This window comes from Macaca fascicularis, chromosome 14 (genome assembly GCF_037993035.2).
Source record: "Macaca fascicularis isolate 582-1 chromosome 14, T2T-MFA8v1.1".
In the NCBI taxonomy this organism is placed as follows: Eukaryota; Metazoa; Chordata; class Mammalia; order Primates; family Cercopithecidae; genus Macaca; species Macaca fascicularis.
In genome coordinates this window covers 93,175,540-93,202,519 of record NC_088388.1, presented here as the reverse complement: position 1 = coordinate 93,202,519, position 26,980 = coordinate 93,175,540, and the positions used below count along the sequence as shown (strand labels likewise).

General features: G+C 40.9%; 1 protein-coding gene across 2 annotated transcripts in view; it reads right to left on the bottom strand.

The window, feature by feature from the left end:
• Nucleotides 1-936: 936 nt before the first annotated feature.
• Nucleotides 937-26,980, bottom strand: part of PANX1 (pannexin 1) — a 59,786-nt gene continuing 33,742 nt past the window's right edge. Inside the window, exons 2-5 of one of the 2 annotated variants that reach the window (XM_074015083.1) lie at nt 10,206-10,347; nt 7,894-8,117; nt 6,218-6,873; nt 937-5,661 (exon numbers count right to left, since the gene is read on the bottom strand). In XM_074015083.1, the coding sequence (XP_073871184.1) occupies nt 5,582-5,661; nt 6,218-6,873; nt 7,894-8,117; nt 10,206-10,238 (993 nt within the window). In that variant the 5' untranslated portion in view covers nt 10,239-10,347 and the 3' untranslated portion in view covers nt 937-5,581. The remainder of the gene's footprint in view (nt 5,662-6,217; nt 6,874-7,893; nt 8,118-10,205; nt 10,348-26,980) is intronic. The other variant, XM_005579370.4, reaches the window with a different exon arrangement.

Genomic DNA, 26,980 nt, shown 5'->3' with positions numbered 1-26,980 from the left:
AGGGGGTAAAGCTACAAGTCTCTGAGACAGACAAGGTAGGATTTAGGTTATCTGTGCTGACAGAGTGTAAGGTGGCCCCATGACTCCGACTTAGAGTGTGGGCAGGACCTGTGACTTGATTCTAGCCAAGATAATATAGCCAAGGTGGAGGGTTTTAGCAAATGTGATTAAAGTCCCAAATCAGTTGATTCCAAGTTAGGCAAAATGAATCCTGCAAACAACCTGGGGCAGCTTTGAAGCAGCTCCTTCCCCAGTTGAGCTTCAGATGAGAACACAACCTTCCACAACTGGGTTGCAGCACTGTGAATCCCTGACCACAGGACTTAGCTGAGCTGTGTCCAGATTCCTGACCCAGGAAACTGCAAGATGATAAATGTGTACTGCTTTAAGCTGCTAAGCTTGCAGTAATTTGTTATGCAGCAAGAGAAAACGAATACAACATCCAAGGGTCCCGGGTTGCCACCCTGGGAACAGCCGGTGAGCAAGATAGTCAAAGCTAGCATTTAGAGAGAATTTACTATATTTGTGATATGCCAGGAATGGCACTAAAATTTCACATGGCTCTGATTACCCACAATAGCAAGCTGCACTAATTGACCATTGTACAAAGGAGTCCTCCTCTTGAGAGAGGTGAGCAGGAGAACCCATGTTTAGCAGCACATGGTTGCTGATCTTTTTTTCCCAAGCCCAGGCAAACAATCCTCAATCAGAAAGCAAGTGATTTGTGCTTTAGAAATTCCAGAATCTGTGGGCCCATAATCAAGGATTTTCTTCCTTTAGTTACCACCAGCTGGATTTTAGCAAGTAGCATGAAGCCTACTGAATTTTATGTTTCCAGCAGAGAGGAATGAGCCTCAAGACATTTTGGAATGCATCTCCCATTACATCTTCCATGAAATGACTCGCCCGAAAGGGAAGGCAAGAAATATTAAGACATTTTTCATTACTTACTCAGTTTTATTTAGGTGGACACAACAGTGAAGAACTCAAACATGGTTTGACCTTTATGTACAGACACAGCAGCCTGGATTTTCAGCCTTTCATTCTTCTTTAAATGAAAGTCAGCAGGCTCAAAATGCAGAGCTTGGCTAAGTGACTTCTGTGGAAATATGAAATATAATAGTGATAACCACCAAGGGCTTTCAAGATTCTTGTGTTCTTCTAAGGATCCTTTCTTAACACCATGATTTGTTCTCATCTTTGTGGAAATGAAACCAAGATGGCCTTAATTTGTAAAGTCCTTCTTCATCTGTTGGCAGTCTTCTTACAAAGGATGCAGCAAAAAGAACACACACTTTTCTTTCAAAGTTTTGAAGAAATATAGTCATTAAAAAGAATTTAAATTATGCCTAGAGCACCATTTTACAGAATACCATTAAATTGTAATTACGTGCTTTTAAAAAGCCAGCTTGTTAAAGAGTAGCTGATGGTTTCAGTTTTTATAGGGAACACTTGTAACACTGCAGAATTCTACAAGGGCTTTCTCCTCTGGTGGGCAGGGAAAAAAAACCACTCAAGTCATAAGAAACTTTTATAGCTTTCAGGAACTTGAAGAACAATTGCTGATTAAATTTCATGCTTTAGTGACGAAGTATTTTTACAGCTAAAAGAGGAAACCCGAAACATAATACATTTCATTTAAAGCAGGCAGAAAAACCAACCACAAATTAATATCTATTGTATTCCACATGACACAATATCATTGTTGTCAATCGTTTTAAATGGTTTCACTTTATTTGTGAAAAATAAAGCCAAAATGCCAACAACTTCTCAGAAGGAACCATTTCATCATCTCCATCCCCTCAGATAAAACCTCAATTACTGGTAATTGTACATTTCCATCAACATCCCCTTTTAAGAGGTTTATTCTTTTAAAGCTTCAATTTCCCTAATCACTGAAAGGCAATCTTGAACTTGTATTGAATTTGGAAAGTGGTCAAGACTCACTCCATAATAAGAAGTTAAGGACCATCACTACTTAAGGTGGAAACCTATTCATTTGCAGAAATATTCCTCTCTCTACCAAGAGGCTAATGAGCCTCCCCTTCCCTTCTCCTTTCTAAAAATAAAATCACGTTTGCCTTCTAAAATCAAATCACAGTTGCCAACAAATTAGGATTTATCCTAAGAGTTTGTCCATTCATTTCAACAAACATTTACAGAATGCCTCATCTGGGCCAGTCTCTGTTTTAAGCACTTGTGATACAGCAGTGCATAAAAATTCTCACCCTTACAAACCTTTGATTGACCCAGGAGTGACAATAAGGAAAACAAACCAAACACGAGCACATTTTAAAAAGGTGTCTAAAAATCTGCCTCTGATAGCTGAGCTAATTCTCACAGGCACAAACTGCCCTGACCTGAGCTCTCTCTTGGACAAGCAGTTCCCACAAACGAAACATAAACATGCAAACCAGACCCACTGAACAGGTGGAAGTTTCCAGCTTTCTCACAGTACAACTGTAAGGTAGGACATAGCATGTTATAGTGTTATGTCCTTCCTCCCCACATTCCTGTGAGGCAGAACAGGAACAATTACTTGACCCTGGAGGAAGACAACGCCTTGTGGTCAGGGAGAGAACAGCAGTTCATGCCGGCTGCCTGGTCTTTCTAGGCCCGCTGCTGCCCAGGCTTCCACTGACCTTGTTAGGTCTGACTCTAGAAAATGAAGGCAGGTACTCAAAAGGTACAGTTCACCCAGAAGAATGTAAATGTGACTGAGCTAAGCAAACGTACAGCTGAGTCTTAGTGTTGGGGGAAGTAGCTTTCATGAAGGCAAAGGGAGCCCCATTGTCTGCTGTGTGGCTTGCTCCTCAGCCGTTGGAGCACAGCTTTTTCAGAGGCATGGACTACAATGACCTCCTAAAGTGCACTGAAAATGTTGGCTGTAGATCTGAGGAGAGGGTCCATAGCTATAAAAATATTTGCAAGGGTGTTGTAACCCCTCGAAGTTTAAGAATCACTATGATGGAAGTATCTGCCTATCCCTTCGTAAAAGTGAAGATGTGTTGGAACGCTGCTTTCAGATTACTCTGTGTCCCTCCCAGCTGCAACACTTGTTTCCAGCCTGGTTCAGCAGCTTGCTGGTGGTTTACTAGGCAGACGTGAGCCAGAAACAAAATCAGCAACCCTGGAGTGGTCATTTAGGATCTGTTTGTCTCCTTTTACAAAGCAATGAGTGCTTTTATAAAAGCATTTCTCCTCAGGAAACTGACTCCTCAAAAGTCATTCTCCAAGCCAGTAGCTCACAGTAGATGGATGAGATTACCTGTCCTAATAATACTTTTTTTTTCCAAGCTGAAAGGTATCCCCAGGCCTCCACACCAGCCTTCTGGGGCCCTGACAGTTGTTCAACAGTGGCTCCACATCCTCCACAGGCTTGTTCTCTCATCCCTGCGAGGGAAGGTTCAAAAGGCAACTGGATCCCTTACTATTCAAAATCACTGCGACTATTTTGCACAAATTTCAACCTAGAGGATTTGCAGCTAAAGAACCTTAAGGTGGTCATCTGCCTCTGGGAAAAATGATAACTATATTCTCAAAACCAGCAGGTACAGAAACTACAGGAGAGAAAACAAAAATAATGTGGCCTCTCCCAAGAACACAGAACATTTGCTAGGAGTTTTCTGGCATAGCCTTTACTGTGGCTACACTTTCTCCTCTTAGGCACCAGCCCATGTCTCTGCTGCCTTTTACTGGACTCTGAAGTCCTCAAGGATGGGACCTGCCTATGCGTATCTGCACATCCAACCTGGTACTGGTGACTGGGACATCACAGACCCTACTAGAGCTCAGAGAGTGGGAATGGCTTGGAGACTTCCTGGTCTCCTAAAATATCAATTTTTACCATTTCAAAATACAAATTACGGATAGCCTACAGAAGATGAAGCTTTTTGTAAAAAAAAAAAATCATATCCTAGAAAATATCTCATAAATCTTTTTAAATTTTCAAAAGAAACCAGTGTAGAAATTTGTGATGGAACATCTCAGATATGGCAATATAATAATTTTGCAAATTCAATTATTTAGGTTACTGCCATTTCTAAGTCACAGCATAATTCAACAGTAATAAATATCATGTAACAGAATAACTTAAAGCACTGATTGCTGCTTTGATATTTATCATCAGCTTTCCATTTCAGAAAACATCATAGAACTACAAATAAAATCTGCTTTTCTGAATATTCTGAAAGGCAGACAGCAGCTTATATAACTTCCGTTCTTCAGAAAACAGTAATTAGATTATGTAAACAACTGTCTGTAAGAGCCAAAAGTAAACTTGGAGGTTCCTGAGGATTACTCAACTTATGCAACGTGCTAACTTTCTAAGACTAAAACTGGGAAGTTCCACAGATGTTAAAGATTTTTTTGTGTGTATGTGTAAAATGTGAACATAGGATTTACATAGTTGGAATTGGGAACAGTTTTGAACATTTTCTGAATCAGCTTTAAATGTTTATGAAATAAGCTTACATTTGTCTTATCCAACCATTTGTAATCTTTATTCTATAATTCTCCACCAGTGCTAGAATTTTCTTCCCAAATGGCCTCAATTCGGACACTGAATAAACGAAAATGAATTTTTTAAAGCTGTGCTTAAATACAAACAAAATAAACTGCTAAGTTTTTCTGGCTTCAAGCACGCCATATGAAGCACGCCAATGTCACTAACATGCCCTGATCACATTCAGGCCAAGTGTTCCTCACTTTAAATACTCCTGTGTTCCATTATTGTTTAAGTAAAATCCTGTTTCAAATGCCTTTGATAACAGAGAAACATCCTGTAGACAAACTCTCCGAAAGTGACTGAATTAATGTCTTCTGTGATGTCAGATTTCCCCCCTGGGCTCTTTTGGAAGCATTCTTCCTGAATTGAAGTCACTGTGAATATCCTTTAGATTTCATCTTGTTAACTCAGTTTTCGGTCAGAGCAGCGCTTGGGCCTGCTGCACTTCAAGGCATAGTGCAACAAGTAGTGGTGACGGGACTTCCATCAACCTTACAAGGTTGACAACTAACAGTGTAAAGAGAGTTCGAATGTGGGCCAAGGCATCGGACCTTACACCTAACTTAGGACACAGGTCGATCTATGGATCATTAGCCAGTGAATGCTTTTCTTATCTAATGGTCTTTAAGGGCACATAAGAAACTCATGTTAAATTATATCCCGACATGTTATTATTCCATGAAAGCAAAACAAATCTCCCAACGTGCTTGTTTTCCAGTAGCTCTGGGTCTTGTCTCACCATGGGTACAGAAACGTATTGCTCCGAGGCTCTGACAGGGCTACTGCTCTTGACTAATCGTTCTTGTCTTTCTGCTTTTCATTTGATGAGGACTTACATATAGTTACTTGCTGCAGTTTACTTATCTCTCAGGTGCTTCCTATGGGAAGATCATAAACCATTCTTCCATAACCTTTTGTTGATCATCATTTCCATTAGGGACTCAGTAAGACATGCTCAATATCTTCACCAAGAACCATTTATTGCAAATCAGCTGTGAAACAACAGGGGTGCTTTAGCCAAATTAAATCCTATGTCACAGATGTCACAGATTTTCAGCTCAAGGAAAAAAATCATCAGCAAGAAGAATCCAGAAGTCTCTGTCGGGCATTCTTCTTTCCATTATTTGCTTTAATTTCACTGTCTATGTTCATATCTGTCAAAATTGAAAACAAATATTTATGACGGAAATATAGCAGGAATTATCAATACTAATCAATTTCTCTTCTGCCAAAAATTCCTCTCACAGTCTATACCATGTTTTGCTTCTTAGCCTAACTTCAGAGCACAGTGAAGTTAGGACAAGAAAATGAATCAATAAACTTTCAGTCTCCTTTGAAAGAGAAAGTCAGAGAGTAACAGAGGAGATCAGAGGTACAGAGAGGAAAACCAGTAAGATAAGACAAAAAGAAGCAAGAAAGATAAGGAAGGGTGCTGAGCAAGACAGAGTGTGAGACAGAGAGAGAAGAGGGAAACACCAGAAAAAGCACAGAAGTTATCCTTCTTTGGAAATGCAGAGGAGCACCAATTATTTTCCTCTCTCTCTCAATACTGAGGGGTTCCCACCGCCTCCCCCCAACCTTGGTATTAAGGTTTTTAATGCTTGGAAATGGTTTAAATGATTGGCAGGGTAAAGACTGTCAATATTCCCACAAGGCTGCTGCAAAAGCTCTCGGTGGGCTCCTGTAGCCTCTGCCAAAAGCAAACCCTACCTTTGAGCTCTGCCGTCTGGTTCCCCTGATCCTCTCTCGTCTCTGCAGACACGGGAGTTTTGCCATCAACAATATCCATCTTGATCATGCCAAGGTTTGTCAGGAGTAGCATTGGGTCGATCCCCTGACCACTGCTCTTAATATTCTCCAGTACCTTAAGACACTTGTATGACTTGACCTCACTTATATTTTCCTCCAAGAAGAGATTGTAGAGGCTCAAATCGTTGTACCCTTCAGATTTGAAATGCAAAACATCAAAAGTAGGGAGGATTTCGTACACCTTGAGAACATCTGTCTTCTGTCGGAATGGAACAAACAGCGTGTAGACAACCACGGGAGCCAGCAGGACATAAACCACAAGGTTGATGACACTGAGCAACTGGAAGACGCCCACGGCGATGAGTTTGCACTGAAACTGATCGGGCACGGTGCTGTCGTTTCTCAGGATCCCTGATTTGATGCTGCACACAAACTCGTCTGAGAGTGAGGAGAGACTGAAGTAATAGCCCAGGTAGATGCACGCTAAAAGTATAATGATGAGTGTCAGCAGGCGGCAGCTAATGTACTTAATGATTAAATTATTAGAATTTTTCTTTGTCTTCAAGTACTGCTCCACAATTGGGTACTTGAAGTGGCTTTCAGATATCTCCCACAAACTAAAACATAAAGGAAACAAAAATATCGTAGGCACTCATCAAGACCATCAAATATTAAAGGCGGATACACATTCAACAATGTCACACTAAAAATTTCAAACACCCATACTTCTTTACCTACAACTTCAGTAGAGTGGTCAAAAATAAAATCCGTTTAAAAGAGGAGGAAGAAAAGGAATAATAAAATACTTTTCCCCTTAATATTTAATAGAAGGCCTAGTTAATTAAATGAGTTAATATTTGGAAATTTTTAGAATGATGCCTGGCATCTGGTAAATCCTAAATACGTGTAAACATACGCCTCTTACAGGCGAGGGGTGGGACAGCTCAGGGGGTGTGGGTACAAACTATGGGGTCTAAAGGGCATGGTTCAGTTACCAGCACTCTTACTTATAGCTACAGAAGAGTATTTTTATCCAGAATAAAAGTGGAGGGGGAGGTTAACAAATGCACTTAGTAATGGTGCTCTGAGGGTTAAAGGAGATAATGTACTTAAATAACTCAATACGGTGTGTGGGACATATTAAATATTCAAAAAATGATGGTTCTTAATATTATTATTCCAATTATTCAATAACAAGAACCAAAGGAAGAATGTGAAAAGGCAGGGCACAACCTACTCCTTCCCCATTTCTCTCTCATCGCTTGCTCAGCTGCCTTGAAATCCTCTGTGCATCTCCATTAAGGAGTTAAATAGATCAAAGCAAGCAAGCCTCATATAGTACCTAAATCTGTTACCCCTACAAGAACTGCATTTTTAAAATGAGATGGTAACGTTTCACTCATCAAGGGAAGGAGTCTTGACAGAAGGACAAACAAATGGGTGGGATGGGTCGGGGCGAGATTTGGGGAGAGTGGACATCCCTGGATCCTACAGGCTGTCACTAGGTGCATGACATCCCCCTGCCTCTGCTCCTGCCCCACCTCCTAGCAGTGAGAACTCTGGGCCCAGACTGGCAGTAGAAGGGCAGAGAATTTGTCCTACAAAACCCGATGAGCTGCCTGCTGGGGCTAAGTTACCTTTGCCCCAAGTTCTCGGCAGCACCTGGAACTGAGCAGGCTCCATCTCTCATGTCAAGGTCACACGCACTCTTTGCAGCCTTAATTGCACGATTGTAAACTTTGTCAAGTTCTTCCATGATAAACTTCAAGTCTGAGCAAATATGAGGAGCAGCTGCGAAACGCCAGAACAGTGGGGGCAGGTACAGGAGGATCGCGAAGAGCAACAGGATGTAGGGGAAAAACTGAAAAACAAGAGAACAAATCATGGGCTTGACAGACCCCCATGCAGTAACCTAATGGCACCAAGTGATGCTCTCATTTTCTCACATCTTGAGACCAATGTGCATTGTGGAAATTGGGCTCATTACCTAATAACTACTTCTTATGGCTAAATTCCCCTGTCCAGGTAATACCTGACACTGGTAACTACCTATTTTTTTTTCTTCTATTGGTATTAATTTGAAGTAATCAGCAACTGCATGGTGACACATGGTGTGCACGTTCTAATCACAGAAGGAAAACAAAAAAATAAAATTACTCCCATTCCCTGAACAAAATCCCAGTTAAAAAACCTATAACTATCACAAAGGCTTCTGCTGGGTTTTTGTTGTTTAATTTTTGTGGTTTTAAGAAGCAACTAAGGCATACGGCTCCATTTTTGCCCTCCTCTGGAATCTGGGAAAATGCCAAAGAAACATATAACTTCCCCCAAAACAAATTAGAAAAGCTTTGACTTCAGTGATTCAGTAATCATCCCAATAAGACAGCTGAAATAAGCAGTTGAATTAACAGAATGCAGAATGAACGTGGAACAGACTTTGAAGGCAGTCCAACACCCTCATTGTATAGTTGGATAAACTGAGGCTCAGAAAGGCCAGCCACAACGGGCAAGGGAATCAAGAGGAGAGCGTCCAGATCAGGGTGCAGACACACACCAAACAAGATGGGATTCGCACGTCAGACAGGGTGAGGAGCACCCCAGTAACCAAGACCACCAGTTGGTCAGAGATGGCTTAGCCTCAGCAGAAGACTTAGGAAGACTGTAAATGGCAGTCAGCACAGATCTGAACTGAAGCTCAGCACTGTGGCCTTGGGGAGTGAGGTTACCGAGTCTCTGACCCTCAGTTTCCTTATCTATGAAAAGGTCATGGAATAGAGGTGTCATGAAGATTAAAGGAGATAATTGATGGAAAATGCTTAGCAAAGGGCCTGGCATGGAATAGGCACTCAAACACTCCAGGTAACCACAAAAAGGTTAGCTAGGTGGACATGTTACACTCAATCTTCACAGCAACCCTGACAGGGACTCTATATATGGCTCCATTCTGCAAATGGGAAGAGAAAGCCAGGAGCAGTTTCTGGCCCCAGATCACAAAGCTGGTAAGTGAGAATCAGACTATGTTGCCAACCTCTCTGAACCCAGAGACATCTTCTTCCAATCGAACACACTCTCAAGTACTTTACTCCTCTGGAAAACTTCTCCTTACTTTTGGATGGGTCTATCTCCACCATTTCTCAGAGCGGTAACGGAAGAGGTCATGATGGCCTTAAGTTGACATGAAACCCTCCCCCGCAAACATTTCTGGAAGTGGACGGCAGACCCCACAACATGACCCTCACTGTAATTTCAGATGTACAGGGCATTCCCATCAGCCCCTCACTCAGTTTCCCCCATTGCTAATGACTCATATTTCTGTGATACATTTATCAAGACTAAGAAGCCAACATTGGCACGTGCCATTATCAGAAACTAAACTTCAGACTTCTATTTGTAAATACACTGGTTGTTTTTCCACTATTGTCCTCTTCCTGTCCCAAGATCGAATCCAGGGTACCCACTGCATTTAACTGCCATGTCTCCCTAGACTCCTTGGTTTTGTGACAGTTCTTCAATCTTTCCTTGTTTTTAAGTGCATAAAATAATATCTATAGGTTCACAAAGGAAATAGAATATTGATATACAGTTATCAAAATATTAATATTTTGAATCCACTTCTTTATTCATACTTAAAATAGGATCTAGCAGATGATCTAACAGCTACTGACACTTTGAAGTTGTGAAGAGCAAATGATATTCCAGGATATCTGTGATTTTCTGTGGGTGACAAACTCACAGGTACTGCTAATATCACTATGGATTGTTGCCTACATAAAAACTTTTTTAAACTAAATTTTATTGGAAGTGAATAAAAAATAAAGCTGTCATATATTTTCCTATCCTAGTTTGCAGGCCTCCTGTCACTATCACAGACCCACATAAGGAATCTCTGCCCCAGACGCAAGAGAGAAATAAGCACAAATGGCCCCAAAACTTTGCAAAGCCCTCTTACCAAGACAGCTGCTTTACTTTGGCATTCTGGCATGGGATGAGGTGTCTCAAAAGTATTAACCCAACTTGCAAAGGGCTGCTACACAATGACACACACAGCAGGTTGTGATTAGCTGAATTTTGGCTGCATAATTCATAGCTGGCTGTGGGGAGAAGGAATGTTCGTTTAATTCATGCCCAATCGGAAGGGTGCCCATTAGTTTAAAAACATAACTGTATGACACAGAATTTCTGCTGCTTCTATAACCATGAAAGCCAGGCATTCTATCTGGAAACCACAGGGAGAAAACTGTATCTAAAATGGGCTTGTGAAACATCTTATAAGTCACTTTTGTTTCAAAGCTATTTGAATAATGGCATTTCACCTCAAACTGTTCCCTTGAATTAATAAGTGACTATTTACAGTCTGTGGCATTTTTAAACATGCCCAGTGACACAATAATTTGGTACAATAAGTGGTATAATGAATAGCTCAGCACAGCTCATTGTAATTAGAAAAACAAATTATATATTAGGTATAAATTTCCCTAAAATATCCTTGTACCTTGATCACCACTATAGTAACGTCATTTAATGCCCCATATCTTGGTTGTCTCCACACTTAAACCTCTTTTTATTTATTTTTTCCCACCAAAAATAAAAAGGCAACTTCCAGTGAGTCTATAAAAATGTAGTAAAACAGGAAATAAGAATCCAAAAAAACCCATAAAATTAGTCTTTGAAATCCTTTTGACCAAGTAAGAAATATGGAAAAGCTGCAGGGCTTTGAGGGTGCATCTGCAGATGGAAACAGCTTTGTTCCTAAGCTGTGTCAACTCCACATTAGGCCTGGGATGCTCAGCATCTCTTGAAGCCATGATGGCACTATTTTGCGCGATGCTCGAGGGAGTATTGAGCTCTTCCAAGAATAGGGAAACTTCTCAAATCCTTGTGGAACCAAGCAGCTGTCCAACTACAATTTTCAATCTATCTGCCTTAAAAATGTGTGCTGTTTCTGGAAGGGGCGATAGTTAGAACAACAGAAACCTCCAGATGGAAGGAACCTAGAGGGTGAGCCAGTACAACTTCCCTCCACATTCAAATCCTCTCTACCTCATCGACGGCAAAGAACCATCCAGTTCGGACTGAACAACTCCTCCCCTAAAATGCATGTAACCTCATCTTACGAGATTCAGTGCTGATGGGTAAATTCACTCGAAAACATCTTCTGGGGACCTGCTATGTGCCAGGCAGTGGGCTGGATGCATGGCCCCCGCAGACTAGGCGCAGAGTCTACCCCAAGATCACACAGGACAGGTGGGAACACAAGCTGGTCATTAAATCATCAAAACATGTAGGTACTAAGTACTGAGGCAACAGAAAAGTCTCCGGGGAGGTGGTCAGGGAAGCTTCATAAAAGAGGTAACACCTGAAATATGTCTTAAAGTACAGTGCGGCAACAAAATAAAACAAAGCCTTCTGTTAAGACTCAGCGCAAATGTCACCTCTGTGACCCTTTGGAATCCTCTTTCCTCTGCTTGGAATCCTTTCCTCCTTGCTTGTCTGTTGAATTCTCACTCATCCAGAGCACCAGGGTAAATGAGCAAGCCTGTGAGTGAGGAAGTGGCCAGAGCAGAGGCCAGAAGGGCGTGCTGGGTTGAATACTGCCCCCCACCCCTAATTCATGACCACCGGGAACCTCAGAGTGTGATACTGTTTGGAAATAGGTCTTTGCAAATATAATTAGTTAAATTAAGATAAGGTCATGATAAATTAGGGTGGGCCCCGGTCCAGTGACTTGTATCCTTATCAGAAGGCCAAATGAAGACACAGAGACAAACAGGAAGAAGCCCTGTGGTAACAGAGGTAGAGACTGGAGTGATGCATCTACCATCCCAGGAACACAAGACTGCCAGCAGCCACCAGGAACTAGAAGAAAGCACGTCACAGATTCTCCCTGGATGCACCAAAAGGAGTCGAGTCAACTCTGGCAACAACTTGATTGTTCTGGTCTCCAAAACTAGGAGGAAATACATTTCTGTTGTGGTAATTTGTTACAGCAGATGTAGGAAACTCACAAAAAGAGTAAGCAGAGACTGAATTAAGAAGGCCACAAATTCCCACACCATACACAATGGGGTACCACTGGTGGAGGGCATAATCAAATATATTCCAGAAAACCACTATAGAGGCAAAGAAGAAACACATGGGAAGGAGAGAAACCAGGCAGGAGGTCACTGTGGCAGAGAGGCAGAAAGAGAAGACAGATCTGAGAGCAACAGATGGGGAAGACACTTCAGTGTCCACACAGAAGAGGGAGGTGGAAAAGGAGAAGAACTGAGGATCACACTGGGTGTGCAGCTCATGCAAGGCCATGGGGGTTGGAACCATCAGGTGAAATAAATGAAGAGTCCCAGATTCAGAGCAGACGGGAGTGAGGTGGGAGGCAGACCTGAGAAGACGAGAAATTTTGAACATGAGATACCTGCAGTCAAAATGCCCTGGTGTGTAGTAGATAACTGAAAGTAAAGAAAAATAATCTAGCTGTACAATTCAGGATTTGGTAGCACATATGTGGTCAAAGCCAACTGTATGGTTAAGATAATCCAAGAAGAATGGGCAGAAGGAGAAGACCATGGACAGGCCTGAGACCCTATAACATTTAAGGGTCGGGCAAAAAGAGAATCTTGGAAGAAATGGACAAAAGTGGTCAGAAAGTAGGAAGTAGGTGAACCAAGAACGTCCTGCACTGGGGAAGTGGAGTAAAAAGATGCATGAAGGATGTCTGTTCTGGCTATATGCTGTTCAGGTAGTATCGCACTTACAGACAATCCTAGAGAGCGGGAGTCATGAGTGAATGGCTACCCCTAAAAGCTAATGTGCACACCCTGAGAAGCTTACAGAAGGTAGAAAATACAGATGGCATGGCTTCTATTCTGCACCCCAGGTGCTGAGGTTTGCACTGGGTGACATTCTGAAGTGCAGTTGGAGGGAACCCATCATGGAGAGAGCCCTGGAGAAGACAGTGAGCAAAGTATCTGTTCACAGAAGGAGGAAAAGATGCCTACCAAGATAAGTAGAACCAAGTGACAAGGAACAGCCTTCCCACGGATCTATGAAATGCAATGAATTGTCCTATGAGGCAAGGAGCTCCCTTTCAAGGCAGTTTGTGATTATCTGGGAGAGCATGAGTATTCTAGATTAAGGATCCATAGAGTCTTCTTGTAAAGGACCAGAGAATAAATATGACAGGTTTGAGAGCCACATGGTCTCTGTTGCAGCTGCTCAGCTCTGCCATTATGGTGCAAAAGCAGCCACAGATAATGTGTGGACAAATGGGGCACAGTTGTGTTCCAATAAAATTTTATTTACAAAAACAGGTATGGACTGATTTGGCTCAAGCATGTGTGCCGTAGTTTGCCAACCCTGGCTCTGCGTTCTTGCTTCTCAAAGAGTGGTGTGGTCTGTAGACCACGAACCTCAGTTATCACCTGGGAGTCTGTTATAAGTGCAGAATTGCAGGTCCCCATCAGACCTGATGAATCAGAGCCTGAAGTTTAACAAAATCCGCAGGTGATCTGCATGCACAGAGAATTTGAGAAATGGTCTACATGGGTGGTGCCCACATTGTAAGGCAGGACGGGCCCACATCGGAATCTCCTAGGAAGCCGATAAAAACCACATTCCTGACCTTAACCATAGAAGCTCCAACCTAATGGCCTGGATGGCCTCGGGATCCTGAATTTTCACAAGGCCACTCTGGCAATGCTAAGGTTTGGAAGCCTCTGGTCCGGAAGCCTCAGAGGATTCCTCCAACCAAGTTTCTATGAGTCTACTTAAGAGAAATAAAGAGTTGCCCACTCTCTTAATTTTGTTCTTGTTTTTCTTATTGTGTTTTTTTTTTTCAGTCAAAAACTGACTTTCCTGTTTCAGAGAGAAATCTTACTAATAGTTGCCTCCTACATTCTAAACTTGAACAAAGGGAACAGAACACTCAAAAGAAAAAAAAAAAAAAGCCAGTTCTCAAGCAGTCTTAGAGCACCACCTACCGGCCCCCCTGACTGTACCTGCATCTCCAGCAAAGGCCTCACAGTCTGTCCTTAGAGGCCATCAGTAGTGCACGGAGTGGGAGAGGAAAGGAGGAGGAAGACAGGGAGAAATCAAAGTCAGTTAGGGAGAAATGACACCATTGATCATACCAGTGTCATACCAGTGCTGACTTAAACATTACACTAAATAACTTCTTTGGAGGAACTGAACTCTCCTAACTTCAGCATCAGAATTAAATTGAGAAGTGCTGAATCAACCCTGTGCCTCTAATCCCCCATCCTTTGTCAGGATGCTCCTGGAGAACCAAGTCTGGTTCTGAACAGGACACACAGCTACCTCACTGCCCTCCTCCCTTCCACATATACTCTTCAAGCACCCACTATGGACTACGCATTGTCTCAGGGGTACAGGGATAAACAAGACATGGTCATGGTCTCTGCCTGCATAAAGCTTACAGTCTGAAGAGATAAAGAATTAATTAAGCAGAATTATGGCAAGATATTTTCATGTGAAGTTTTCATTTTATTTGAAAGTGGTTGGGGAAAGCCTTGGAGGGTAGAAGGTAGAGATAGGGAGTGGGATGTCTGAAGTTAGTTTCAAGTGACAGCAAGTTCAGAATGAGGTGGCCACAGGAACTCATGATGGAAATGGAAAGGAGGTAAAAGTTCTTGCAGATGAGACAGAGACTGAGGCTAGATGTGCCATCTAGGAGGACACAGAAGTCACCCTGGAGTGGTGAAGGAGGATGAGCATGACTGAGTCCTGAATGAATGAGGGGTAACTGGGAGAAGGTGACAGCAATGAGGAGGGCATGAGGAAGGCATAGCCAGTATCCAAAACAGCTAAGGAACTGAGTTTTCTATGAAGAAACAGTAGCAAGGTAAGGAATACAGGCATGGGAAGAAATTACGCAAGTCCATGAGCATGGTGAACTGAGGACCTCCTGGGTCAACAGTGGGCTTCCCTGCTGGACAGCTCTTCTGCCAGAAAGACTCTCCTTGTGTTGACTGCAGCTTATCAGCAGGTAACCATCACCTACAGGCTACAGTCCACAGTTCTGAAGCCACAGAAGTTAGAACTGGACCTTTCCACATGGGAAACATGCCTGAAATTTGAAGGAGGCTGTGGGCTCACCTGCCATCTGGCTGTGGGACCTCGGAAAAGGCACTGACCACTCTGGCCCTCAGAGTCTGAATGAGAGGACCCTAACAGTTTAACAGTCCCAAGTCTGCTCAGTGTGGAGAAGCCACAAGAAAGCCTTTTTATCCTTGAAAGATAATCCAGCAATTCCACTTTGGGGTATGTATCCAAAAGAAACAAAGTGAGGACTCGAACAGATGTTCTCAGCAGCAATAGTCACAATAGGCAAGAAGTGCAAGCAACCAAGTGTCCGCTGACAAATGGATAAACAAAATCCCGTACAAACTTACAATGGAATGTTATTCAGTCTTAAAAAGGAAGGGGATTTTAATGTATGCTACCACATGAATGAACTCTGAAAACATTTTCTTAAGTGAGATAAGCCAGACACAAAAGGTCAAATATTGTATGGTTTCACTTATATAAGGTATCTAGAATAGGCAAATGCAGAGAGACAGAAAACAGAATGGAGGTTGCCAGGGGCTGCGGGGACGGGGAAATGGAAAATTACTGCTTAATAGGTGCAGGTCTCAGTTTGGGAAGATGAAAAATTCAGGAGATGGATAACGGCAATGGTTTCGCAACAATGTAAATGTACTTAATGCCACTGGGCTATATACCTACAAAGAGAAAGGTAAATTTTATGTTATATATATTTTATCAAAAAAGAAAAAGAAAAACTTGAAACAGAGATCAACGTAGAAATAAAGCAGATGCGATTACTGAATGTGGCCTAAGAAAGCCACACACTAATATTCCTATCTAGTATAGGTTTTATTTCTCCAATTAGGCTGAATCTTCATTTCTCTCTAACTCCCAGAATTACCAACCAAATCCCACAAACTGTATGGCTTAAAACCACAGAAATTTGTTCTTTCATGGTTTTAGAGGTGAGGAGTTCAAAACCAAGGCGCTAGCGGGACCATGCTCCCTCCCGAGTCTCCAGGGAAGGATCCTCCCAGCCTCTTCCAGCTTCCAGGCGCCCCAGCATTCCTTGGCTTCGCAGCGTAACTCCAATCCAGTCCCCTGTGGGCATGCGGCTGTTTTCTCCCTGAGTGTCTTCATGTTGTCTTCCCTCTGAGCACGTCTGTGTCCAACTTCCCCTCTTCGTATGAGGACAGCAGTCATACTGGGTTAAGGGCTCACCCTACTGCAGCAGGACCCCATCTTAACTAATTACATCTGCAATAATTGTATTTCCAAATAAGGTGTCACAGTTTAGGGCACACTGGGTTAAAACTTCAACATATCTTTCAGGGGACACAATTCAACCCATGACACCACCCAAACGTGGAGTTAACTGAAGTCTCAGTCCTCACCTTACTCACCCTCTTGGCAGCATTTGACACAGGTTATTACATTGACACCATCTTTCTTTACAAGATACCCTGCGTTTCAAGCATACACACACTGTTAACACTTTCCTCATCACCCCACCTCTCTGTGTCTCCTCTGTTGACTGGTCCTACCCCACCCTCTCTCCATGTTGGAGCAGCCCTCAGACCTTGCCCCTGTCTACATATAATCACCCCCTAAGAAACCCCATCCACTCCTATAGCTTTAAACACTATTTTCTGACAATCTGCCATATCTATAGCTCTACTCTAGCCTGCAATCTCCAGATACCATATCTCACTGCCCACCTGACACATCCTCTGGACCATGGAGCATCTGATTCAACATGTTCAAGCAGAACTCTTTGATTTTCCTCCAAAATCTGCTTCTTCAAGTGTCATGAAGGTGTCATTCCATCCAGTGCCTGAAACCTTGGTCATGTCCTTCATCCTGATCTTTCTCTCATCTTCCCACGTCCAATCGGCACATCTTGTTACTTCCATATCTTAGAAAAGATGCCCCAAGCCTTAGAAAAGATGCGCTTCCCACCTCCTCTGCTGTCATCCTAGACCTCAACTGCTGTCACTCTAGACCAAGGATCAGCAAACTGCTGCCCCTGAGCCAAATCTGGCCACAAGCGATCATGTCTACTCTGCAGAACTGAGTAGCTGTGACAGTGACCGTGTGATCTGCAATGACAAAAAACTTTATGATCTGGCCCTCTGCAGAAAAGTTTGCTGACCCCATCACTTTTGACTATCCTTTTGCGTGATCTTCTAATCAGCAATAAGACACAGAGTATTGCTTTTTGTTTGTTCTTTGCCCTCTTAGACATAACTACTTCTTTTCCTTTCTGTTCCCTAATGAGAACCCTCACTCTGTGCTTACCAAGTGGCTCTCCCTGCCTCTATTCCCTCCTGCACACCGTCACTGAGGCTTAACTCTTGGAATTGCCAAGTTCACCCTGCTCAGGTACCTGCAATGGCTCCCGCTGTCCCCAGAATTTAGCCCATCTATCTGGTTAGTTTTCAAAGTCCCCTGTAACCTAACCTACCCTGCATAGTTAATCAACGGCCCACTGCTCCCCAGCAGGCCATGCCTTTCCCAGAAAGTGCTTCCCACCCTCCCAGGCAGTGCTTTTTTTGTGCTTGTTGGGCCTGTATTTTCCTTCCAGTTGTCACCCAGCTTGTTCCTCTCTCTTCTGGTTATCAGGAAGACAGAGTTTATGAAAAGGAAAAACAAATTGTGAAGAAATTGTCTAATCATCTTCATTTCCTTACCTCCCATTCACTCTTCACTACAGCCATCTGCCTCCCACTTCTCCACTAAAATCATTCCTGCTGGATCTCCAATGTTTTCATTAAATCCAGTAAGTTTTATTTCTCCCAGACTGCACTGGCTTCTCTGCAGCAGCATTTAACAGTTCACTGCTGTCTGAAACACTCTCCTTTTACCATTTAGCTGATTATTCCCTTTTGCTGCCTTCTTCCATGTTTATTTTTCCACTAAACAACGAGCTCCTTGATGAAGGGACCATGTCATCTGTGGCTCTCTGCCACTGCACATACATTCTAGCATATCAATCAACGTTAGCTGAAATCAACTGTGACTAAATGTTTTCAGCTCAAGAATTTCCATTTGATTCTTTTGGTGCAATTTGCAGTCAGTTCCCTGTAAAAATCTCCATATAATCATAATTCTTTGAATATATTATTAATGATTAGTTAAAATGCATGGTTGATCAATCTACTATCTGAATCTCCAACAGGTTTGTTTCCATTTCTGATTTTTCTCTTGGTTTTCTTGTACACCTAGTTATTTCCTAGTGAGTGCTGAATATCATATATGAAAAACCTGAGCAAGACTTTGAGAGCACATAAGAGGAGGCAGAGCAAGATGGCTGAATTGAACCCTCCAATGATTGACCCCCCTGTTAGGAGATAGACAATATAAAAAGATATAAAGTATCTAGGCAAGAAAGTACCTTCTTAAGAACCAAAAAATCAGATGAGCAATCACTGTACCTGGTTTTAACATAACATGGTAAGTGGCATTGAAGAGAGTAGGAAGGACGGTCTTGCATTGCTTACACTACCCCTTCCCTAAAACCAGGCAGTACAGTCTGGAGAAAGAATCTGTGTGCTTGAAGGAGGGAGAGCAAAGTGAGTATGGGACTTTGCATTGGAACTCAGTGCTACCTTGTCATAGCCACATACAACACCAGGCAGACTTCTGCCAGGTCCCACAAAGGAAGCATTTAGACCAGCCTGGGCCAGAGGGGAATCTTCTGCCCCAGTAGGAGAAACGTGACTCCTGCTGGCTTCACCACCAATTGACTAAAGTGACCTAGGGCCCCAAATAAATCTGAGTGCCAATCAGAACATCGTAACTGTAGGCCTTGGACAAGCCCTGGTGCTGCACTGGTCTTAGAAACAGTGGGCTTGGGATGTGACCCAATATGACACTAACTGTACCAGCCAGGGGAACACCTGCATCACTCCTCTCCCAACTCCAAGCAGTGCAGCTTGGGGAGAGATCTTTCAACTTGGTGAAAGGACAGGAAAGAGTACAGAGGATACTGTCTTGCAACTTAGATATCAGGCTCAGTCATAGTAAAATAAAGCACCAGGCAGATGTCTGATATAATATGCAGGTGCAAGAAGGTTAAAGGACACAAAGAAGACTCAACCCAAATAAGACTACCTCAAGGAATATAATAATCCAACTCTCAAAGGTGAAGGACAAAGAAAGGATCCCAAAAACACCAGGTGAAAAGATACAAATTACATATAAAAGAGTTCCAAGACATCTGGCAGCAGACTTTTCAGTGGAAACCTTACAGACCAGGAGGAAGTGGGATGACATATTCAAAGCACCAAAGGAAAAAAGCTTCCAACCTAGAATATCATGACTAGCAAAGTTATCCTTCAAACATAAAGGTGAAATAAAGACTTTCCCAGACAAACAAAAGCTGAGGTTTTTCATCAACACTAGACCTGTCTTACAAGACATGGTAAAGGGAGTTCTTCAGTCTGAAAGAAAAGGATGCTAATGAGCAACAAGAAATCATCTAAAATTACAGACTCACTGGTAAAAGTAAGTACGCAGACAAATACAGAATACTCTAACACTGTAATTGTGTAAACCACCCATACCTTAAAATGAAGACCCTAAAGTAAACCTATCAAAAATAATCGTAATTACAACAATTTGTTAGGAGATAGACAATATAAAAAGATATAAAGAGACAAGAAGTTGAAAGGGAGGGGGGGAATGAAGTTAAAGTCCAGAATTTTTTAGTTTTCTCTTTGCTTGTTTTTTAATTTTCATTGTAATTGGATTAAGTTATCTTCAGTTTAAAATAAATGGTTAATAACATAACCAACAACAATAATAATAATAGTTATTATTATATTATTTGAAATGGAGTTTCACTCTTGTTGCCCAGGCTGGAGGGCAATGGTGCGATCTCAGCTCACTGCAACCTCTGCCTCCTGGTAAGTTCAAGCGATTCTTCTGCCTCAGCCTCCCGAATAGCTGGGATTACAGGCATGCACCACCATGCCCAGCTAATTTTGTATTTTTAGTAGGGACAAGGTTTCTCCATGTTGGTCAGGCTAGTCTTGAATTCCTGGCCTCAGGTGATCTGCCCGTCTCGGCCTTGCAAAATGCTGGGATCACAGGCTTGAGCCACCATGCCCAACCGCATAACCAATTATTTTAAAATGAAGATAACTTAATTCCAATCACAGCCTCGTGTGTAGCCTCATGGCAAACAAAGTAAAAGCCTATGATAGATACACAAAAAATAAAAAGCAAGAAACTAAAACATACTACCAAAAAATCGCTTATACACAAGGGAAGACAGAGAAAAAGGAAAAAAAGAGAAATTTACAAAACAACCAGAAAACAAATAACAAAATTGCAGTAGTAAGCCCTTATTTATCAATAATAACACTGAATGTAAATGAACTAAATTCTTCAATCAAGAGAAAGAATGGCTCACTGGATTAAAAACCCAACCATATGCTGCTGACAAGAAACTCACTTCACCTATAAAGACATATATAGACTGAAAATGAAGGGCTGAAAAATATATTCCATGCAAACAGAAACCAAAAAAGAACAGGAATAGCTATACATATATCAGATAAAATAAATCTCAAGGCAGAAACTGTAAAAAGATAAAAAGTAAGTCATTATATAATGATAATGGGATCAATTCAGTAAGAGGGTATAACAATTGTAAATATATAAGCACCCAATGCTGAGCACTCAGATATATAAAGAAAATATTATTAGAGCTAAAGAGGGATAAACCCCAATACAATAATAGTTGGGAACTTCACACCCGACTTTCAGTATTGAGCAGATCATCTAGACAGAAAATAAAGAAATATCAGGCTTAAGCTACACTGTAGGCCAAATAGACCCAACAGACATTTACAGAACATTTCATCCAATAGCTGCAGAACATTCTGCTCTTTAGCAAATGAAACATTCTCACAGATAAGCCATATGTTAGGCCACAAAACAAGTCTCAAATAATTCAAAATAATTGAAATCATAAAATTATCTTTTCTGACCACAAGGTCAGAAATCAATGACAAGAGAAACTCTGGAAACTACACAAACACATGGAAATTAATATGCTCCTGAATGACCACTGGGTCAATGAAGAGATTAAGAATAACTTTAAAAATTTCTTGAAACAAATGAAAATGAGAACACAACATACCAAAACCTACTGGATATAGCAAAAGCAGTACTAACAGGGATGTTTAAAGCAATAAACACCTACATCAAAAAAGTAGAAAGACTTCAAATAAACAGCTTAATGATAGATCTTAAAGAACTAGAAAAGCAGGAGCAAACCAAACCCAAATTCAGTAGACTATTAAAGAGCAGAAATAAATAAAATTGAAACTTAAAAAAAATACAAAAATCAATAAAATTTAAAAGTTGGTTTTTTGAAAAGATAAACAAAATCAACAAACCTTTAGACAGACTAAAAAAAGAGAAAGACCAAATAAATAAAATTAGAGACAAAAAAGGAGACATCACTCATACCACAGAAATTCAAAGGATCACTAAAGACTATTACGAGCAACTATACGCCAATAAATTGCAAAACCTAAAAAAAAAAAAAAGATAAATTTCTAGACGCATACAACCTACCAAGATTGGACCATGAAGAAATACAAAACCGGAATAGACCAATAGCAAGTAACAAGAGAGAGGCAGTAATCATAAGTCTCCCATCAAAGAAAAGCCCAGGACCTGATGGCTTCACTGCTAAATTCTACCAAACTTTTAAAAAAAGAACTAATACCAATCCTACTTAAAGTATTCAAAGACACTGAGGAGGGAATAATTTCAAACTGTCCTTTGAGGAGGGAATAATTTTATAAAGCCAGTCTTACCATGATACCAAAATCAGACAAAGACACAAGAAAATTATAAGCCAATACCTCTGATGAACATAGATATAAAAATCCTCAATTAAATGATTCAGCAAACTGATTCAGTAGCACATTAAAAAGATCATTCATCACAACCAAGTGGGATTTATCTTAGGGATGCAAGGATAGTTCAACATACGCAAATCAATACATTTGATATATCACATCAACAGAAGGAAGGTCAAAAACCATATGATCATTTCCATTGATGCCAAAAAAGCATTCAGTAACAGTCAACATTCCCTGATGATAAAAACCCTCAACAAACTGAGTACAGAAGGAACACACCTCAATATAATAAAGACCATTTATAACACAGCTAGTGTCACAAAGAATGGGGAAAAACTGAAATCGTTTCCTCTAAGATATGGAAGAAGACAAGGATGCCCACTTCTAACACTTTTATTCAACATAGTAGTGGAAGTCCTAGTCACAGTAATTCAACAAGAGAAAGAAAGGGCATCCAAATTGGAAAGGAAGAAATCAAATTATCCTTGCTTGCTGACAATATGATCTTATAGAGAGAGAAATCTAGACTTCACCAAGAAATTATTAGAACTGATAAATGAATCACTGAAGTTTCAGGATACAAAACCAACATACAAAAATCACAAGCATTTCTATATGCCAATAGCAAACAATCTGAAAAAGAAACCAAGAAAGTAAGTTCATTAACAATAGCTATAAATAAAATACCTAGGAATAAACCTCAACAGAGAAGTGAAAGATCTCTACAATAAAAACTATAAAACACTAATCAAAGAAATTGAAGAGGACATAAATGAATTAAAAGATATTCCATGTTCATGAACTGGAAGGATTAACATTGTTAAAATGTTCACACTACCCAAAGCAAATTACTGATTCAATGCAAAATGTATCAAGATATCAATGACATTCTTCATAGAAAAAACAATCCTAAAATGTATATGGAAATACAAAAGACCCACAGTAGTCTGAGCAATTCTGAGCAAAAAGAACAAGGCTGGGGCATCACAATATCAAGTTATACCACAAAGCCATAGCAACCAAAATAGCATAGCAGTGGCATAAAAACAGACACACAGACCAAGGAAATAGAATAGAGAACCCAGATATAAATCTACTCATTTATAGTCAATTCATTTTAACAAAGGTGCCAAAAAGATACAATACAGAAATGACCGTCTCTTCAATAAATGGTGCTAGGAAAACTGAGTATCCATATGCAGAAGACTGAACTCAGATCCCTATTTCTCATCATATACAAAAATCTAACCAAAATAGATTAAAGACTTAAATATGAGACTTAAAACCATGAAACTACTAGAAGAAAACACTGGAGAAACACTCCAGGACGTGAGTCTGGATAAGCAATTTCTTGTGTAAGACCTCAGGAACACAAGCAACCACAGCAAAAATGGACAAGAAGGATCACTTCAAGCTAAAAAGCTTCTGTGCAGCACAGGAAACAATTAACATGATGAGACAATCCACAGAATGGGAGAAAATATTTGCCAACTATCCATCTGACAAGGGATTAATAACCAGAATATATAAGAAACTCAAACAACTCAGTATCAAAAAAAGAAAAACCTTAAAAATGGGCAAAAAATCTGAATAGACATTTTTCAGAAGATGAAATTCAAATGGCAAACAGGTATATGAAAAAAATGGTCAACATCATTGATCAGGGAAATGCAAATCAAAATCACAATGAGATATCACCTCACTCCAGGTAAAATGGCTTTTATCAAAAAGACAAAAAACAATGAATGCTGGTGAGGATGTGTAGAAAGGGGGACATTCTATACTCATGGTAGGAATGTAAACTAGTATAGCCACTATGGAAAAAGTATGGAGGTCCTCAAAAAACTAAAAACAGAGCTACTGTACAATACAGTAATCCCACTGCTGGGTATACATCCAAAAGAAAGGAAATAGAATATCAAAGTTATTTGCACCCCCATGTTTATTGCAGAGCTATTCACAATAGCAAAGACATGGAAATTGACCTAAGTGTCCATCATCCAATGAATGAAGAAAATGTGGTACATATACACAATGGAATATTATTTATCTATTAAAAAAACATGATATCCTGTTAAATTCAGCAACATGAATGGATCTGGACAATGTCATGTTAAGCGAAATAAGCCAGGCACAGATAAGTACTCCACGTTCACACTTACGTGAGAGCTTAAAAAAACTGATCTCATAAAGAATAGAGTGAAGGTTACCAGAAGCTGGGAAGCGTAGTGGAAAGGGAGAATGGTTAATGGGTGTAAGTATACAGCTAGTAAAAGGAATAAGATCTAGGTTGAGATAGCAAGCTGACTATAGTTCATAATTTACTGTATATTTCAAAAGAACTATATGAATGGAATCAGAATGTTGCTAACATAAAGAAATGATAAATGTTTAAGGTGACGGGTATACCAATTACCCCGATTTGCTCATTATACATTGTATGCTTATATCAAAATATCACATGCATTCCACAAATATATACAACTATTATGTAACCATAAAAATTAAAAATAACAATAAGCCAGGTGTGGTGGCTCACGCCTGTAATCCCAACACTCTGGAAGGCCAAGATGAGTGGATCTCTTGAGCTCAGGAGTTTGAGACCATTTCTACAAAAAATACAAAAATTAGCCAGGTGTGGTGGTGCATGCTTGTAGTCCCAGCTACTTGGGGGGCTGCGGCAGAAGAATCGCCTTACAACCAGGAGGTTGAGGCTGCAGTGAGCCATGTTTGTGCCACTGCACTCCGGCCTGGGTGACAAAGTGAGACCCTGTCTCAAAAAAAAAGAAGAGAAAAACAATTTAAAAAAAGAAAAAAAAAAAGATGGATGATAATTACACCCAGAAAATCCCCCAGAAACGATTTATTTTTACTTCTGGCAGGCAAGTAGACCACACACTGGCAATCCCTGATCTCTGTCACTCAACTGCTATTGCAATGATTTAAATCAGGACTCTAGTCCCTATGGGAGCTAGATTAATTCTGGATTGCCCCTTGTTCTCAAAGAACAGCCTTTTAGAGTCCCAAGCAAATGCCAAGGAGTGCTAATAAGGGTCCTTCCAACGTGGCAGGTCCTGACTTCAATTTTGGTCCCCAGCCTTGTGAATCTGGCAAGAGCTCTGCTGAGAAACTCAGATGAACCTCCATTCAAACAAGCAGTCTTCCACTGCCAGAAAGAGGGCTTCTTAATCTCTCATCAGTACCAGGTAACTTAAGATTTGGCTACCCATACTGTTTCCACATTTCCCCTTCCTTGACTAGAAGAGCAACGGGCTAGCTGTCTGAAGATCTGAGCTCTGGTGTGTTAGTTAGCAACAAGTCCTATGACCTTTAGGCTAGATCCCTCAAAGTTCCCTTACCCTTAAATGTAAAAGGCATCTGGATAAAATATCTGTTAGTTTATTCTTGCTCTAAAATAATTACTAACACGCCTGCCAACTCTTACATTAGACAATTCTCCTGTGGATCCATCAAAGCCAGCCCAGTGACTCATTAAAACTCTTCATTTTCATGAGAACACTATAACAAATGAACTGAAACTACAGTAAAAATTTGGATTTACAAAGCAAGCTGTTAAACTTTAGAACTGTGGCGATTCACACTACAAGTCCTATTATATATTGCCTTGGCTACTAAACCATGCAAAGCTGACAAGAACCCACCTATGGCTGAAAATAAAGAGAAAAGCCCGGCCTAAATGAAGAAAAGAGTCACTACAGGGTACCACTATGCAAAATGGCAAGCAATACAGTTGACGCTTGAACAACATAAATTTGAACTACATGGGCCCACTTTTATGGGGCTTTTCTTCTGCCTCTACCACTCCTGATACAGCATGAACAACCTCTCCTCCTCCTCCTCCTCTTCCTCCTCCTCCTCCTCCTTGGCTACTCAACATAAAGACAATGAGGATGAAGACCTTTATGATGTTCTACTTCCACTTAATAAATATTAGGTTGGAGCAAAAGTAATTGTGGGTTGCTATTCCTTTTATATATTTATTTAATTACTATTATTTTTTGGAGTCTCACTCTGTCTCCCATGCTGGAGTTATAGTGGTGTGATCTCTTCTCTCTTCAACCTCCACCTCCCGCATTCAAGTGATTCTCCTGCCTCGGCCTCCTGAGTAACTGGGACTATAGGCATGCACCACCATGCCTGGCTAATTTTTTTTTTTTTTTTTTTCTGAGATAAGAGTTTCACTCTTGTTGCCCAAGCTGGAGTGCAACAGCATGATGCAGGCTCACTGCAACTTCCACTTCCCGGGCTCAAGTGATTCTCCTGCCTCAGCCTCCTGAGGAGCTGGGATTACAGGTGCCTGCTACCATGCCCAGCTAATTTTTGTATTTTTAGTAGAGACGGGGTTTCACCATGTTGGCCAGGCTGGTCTCGAATTCCTGACCTCCAGTGATCTGCTCGCCTCAGTCTCCCAAAGTGCTGGGATTACAGGCATGAGCCACCGTGCCCAGCCATGCCTATCTAAATTTTGCATTTTTAGTAGAGACGGGGTTTTACCATGTTGGCCAGGCTGGTCTCAAACTCCTGACTTCAGGTGATCCGCCCACCTCGCCCACCTTGCAATTACTTTTAATAGCAAAACCCATGATTACTTTTGCACCAACTGTAAATATATACAACTGTAAATATATACAATATTCTTAATAACATTTTCTTTTCTCTAGCTTACTTTATTGTAAGAATATAGTATATAATACACATAACATATTAAATATGTATTAATTGACTGTTTCTGTTATTAGTAAGGCTTCCAGTCAACAGTAGGCTATCAGTAGTTAAGTTG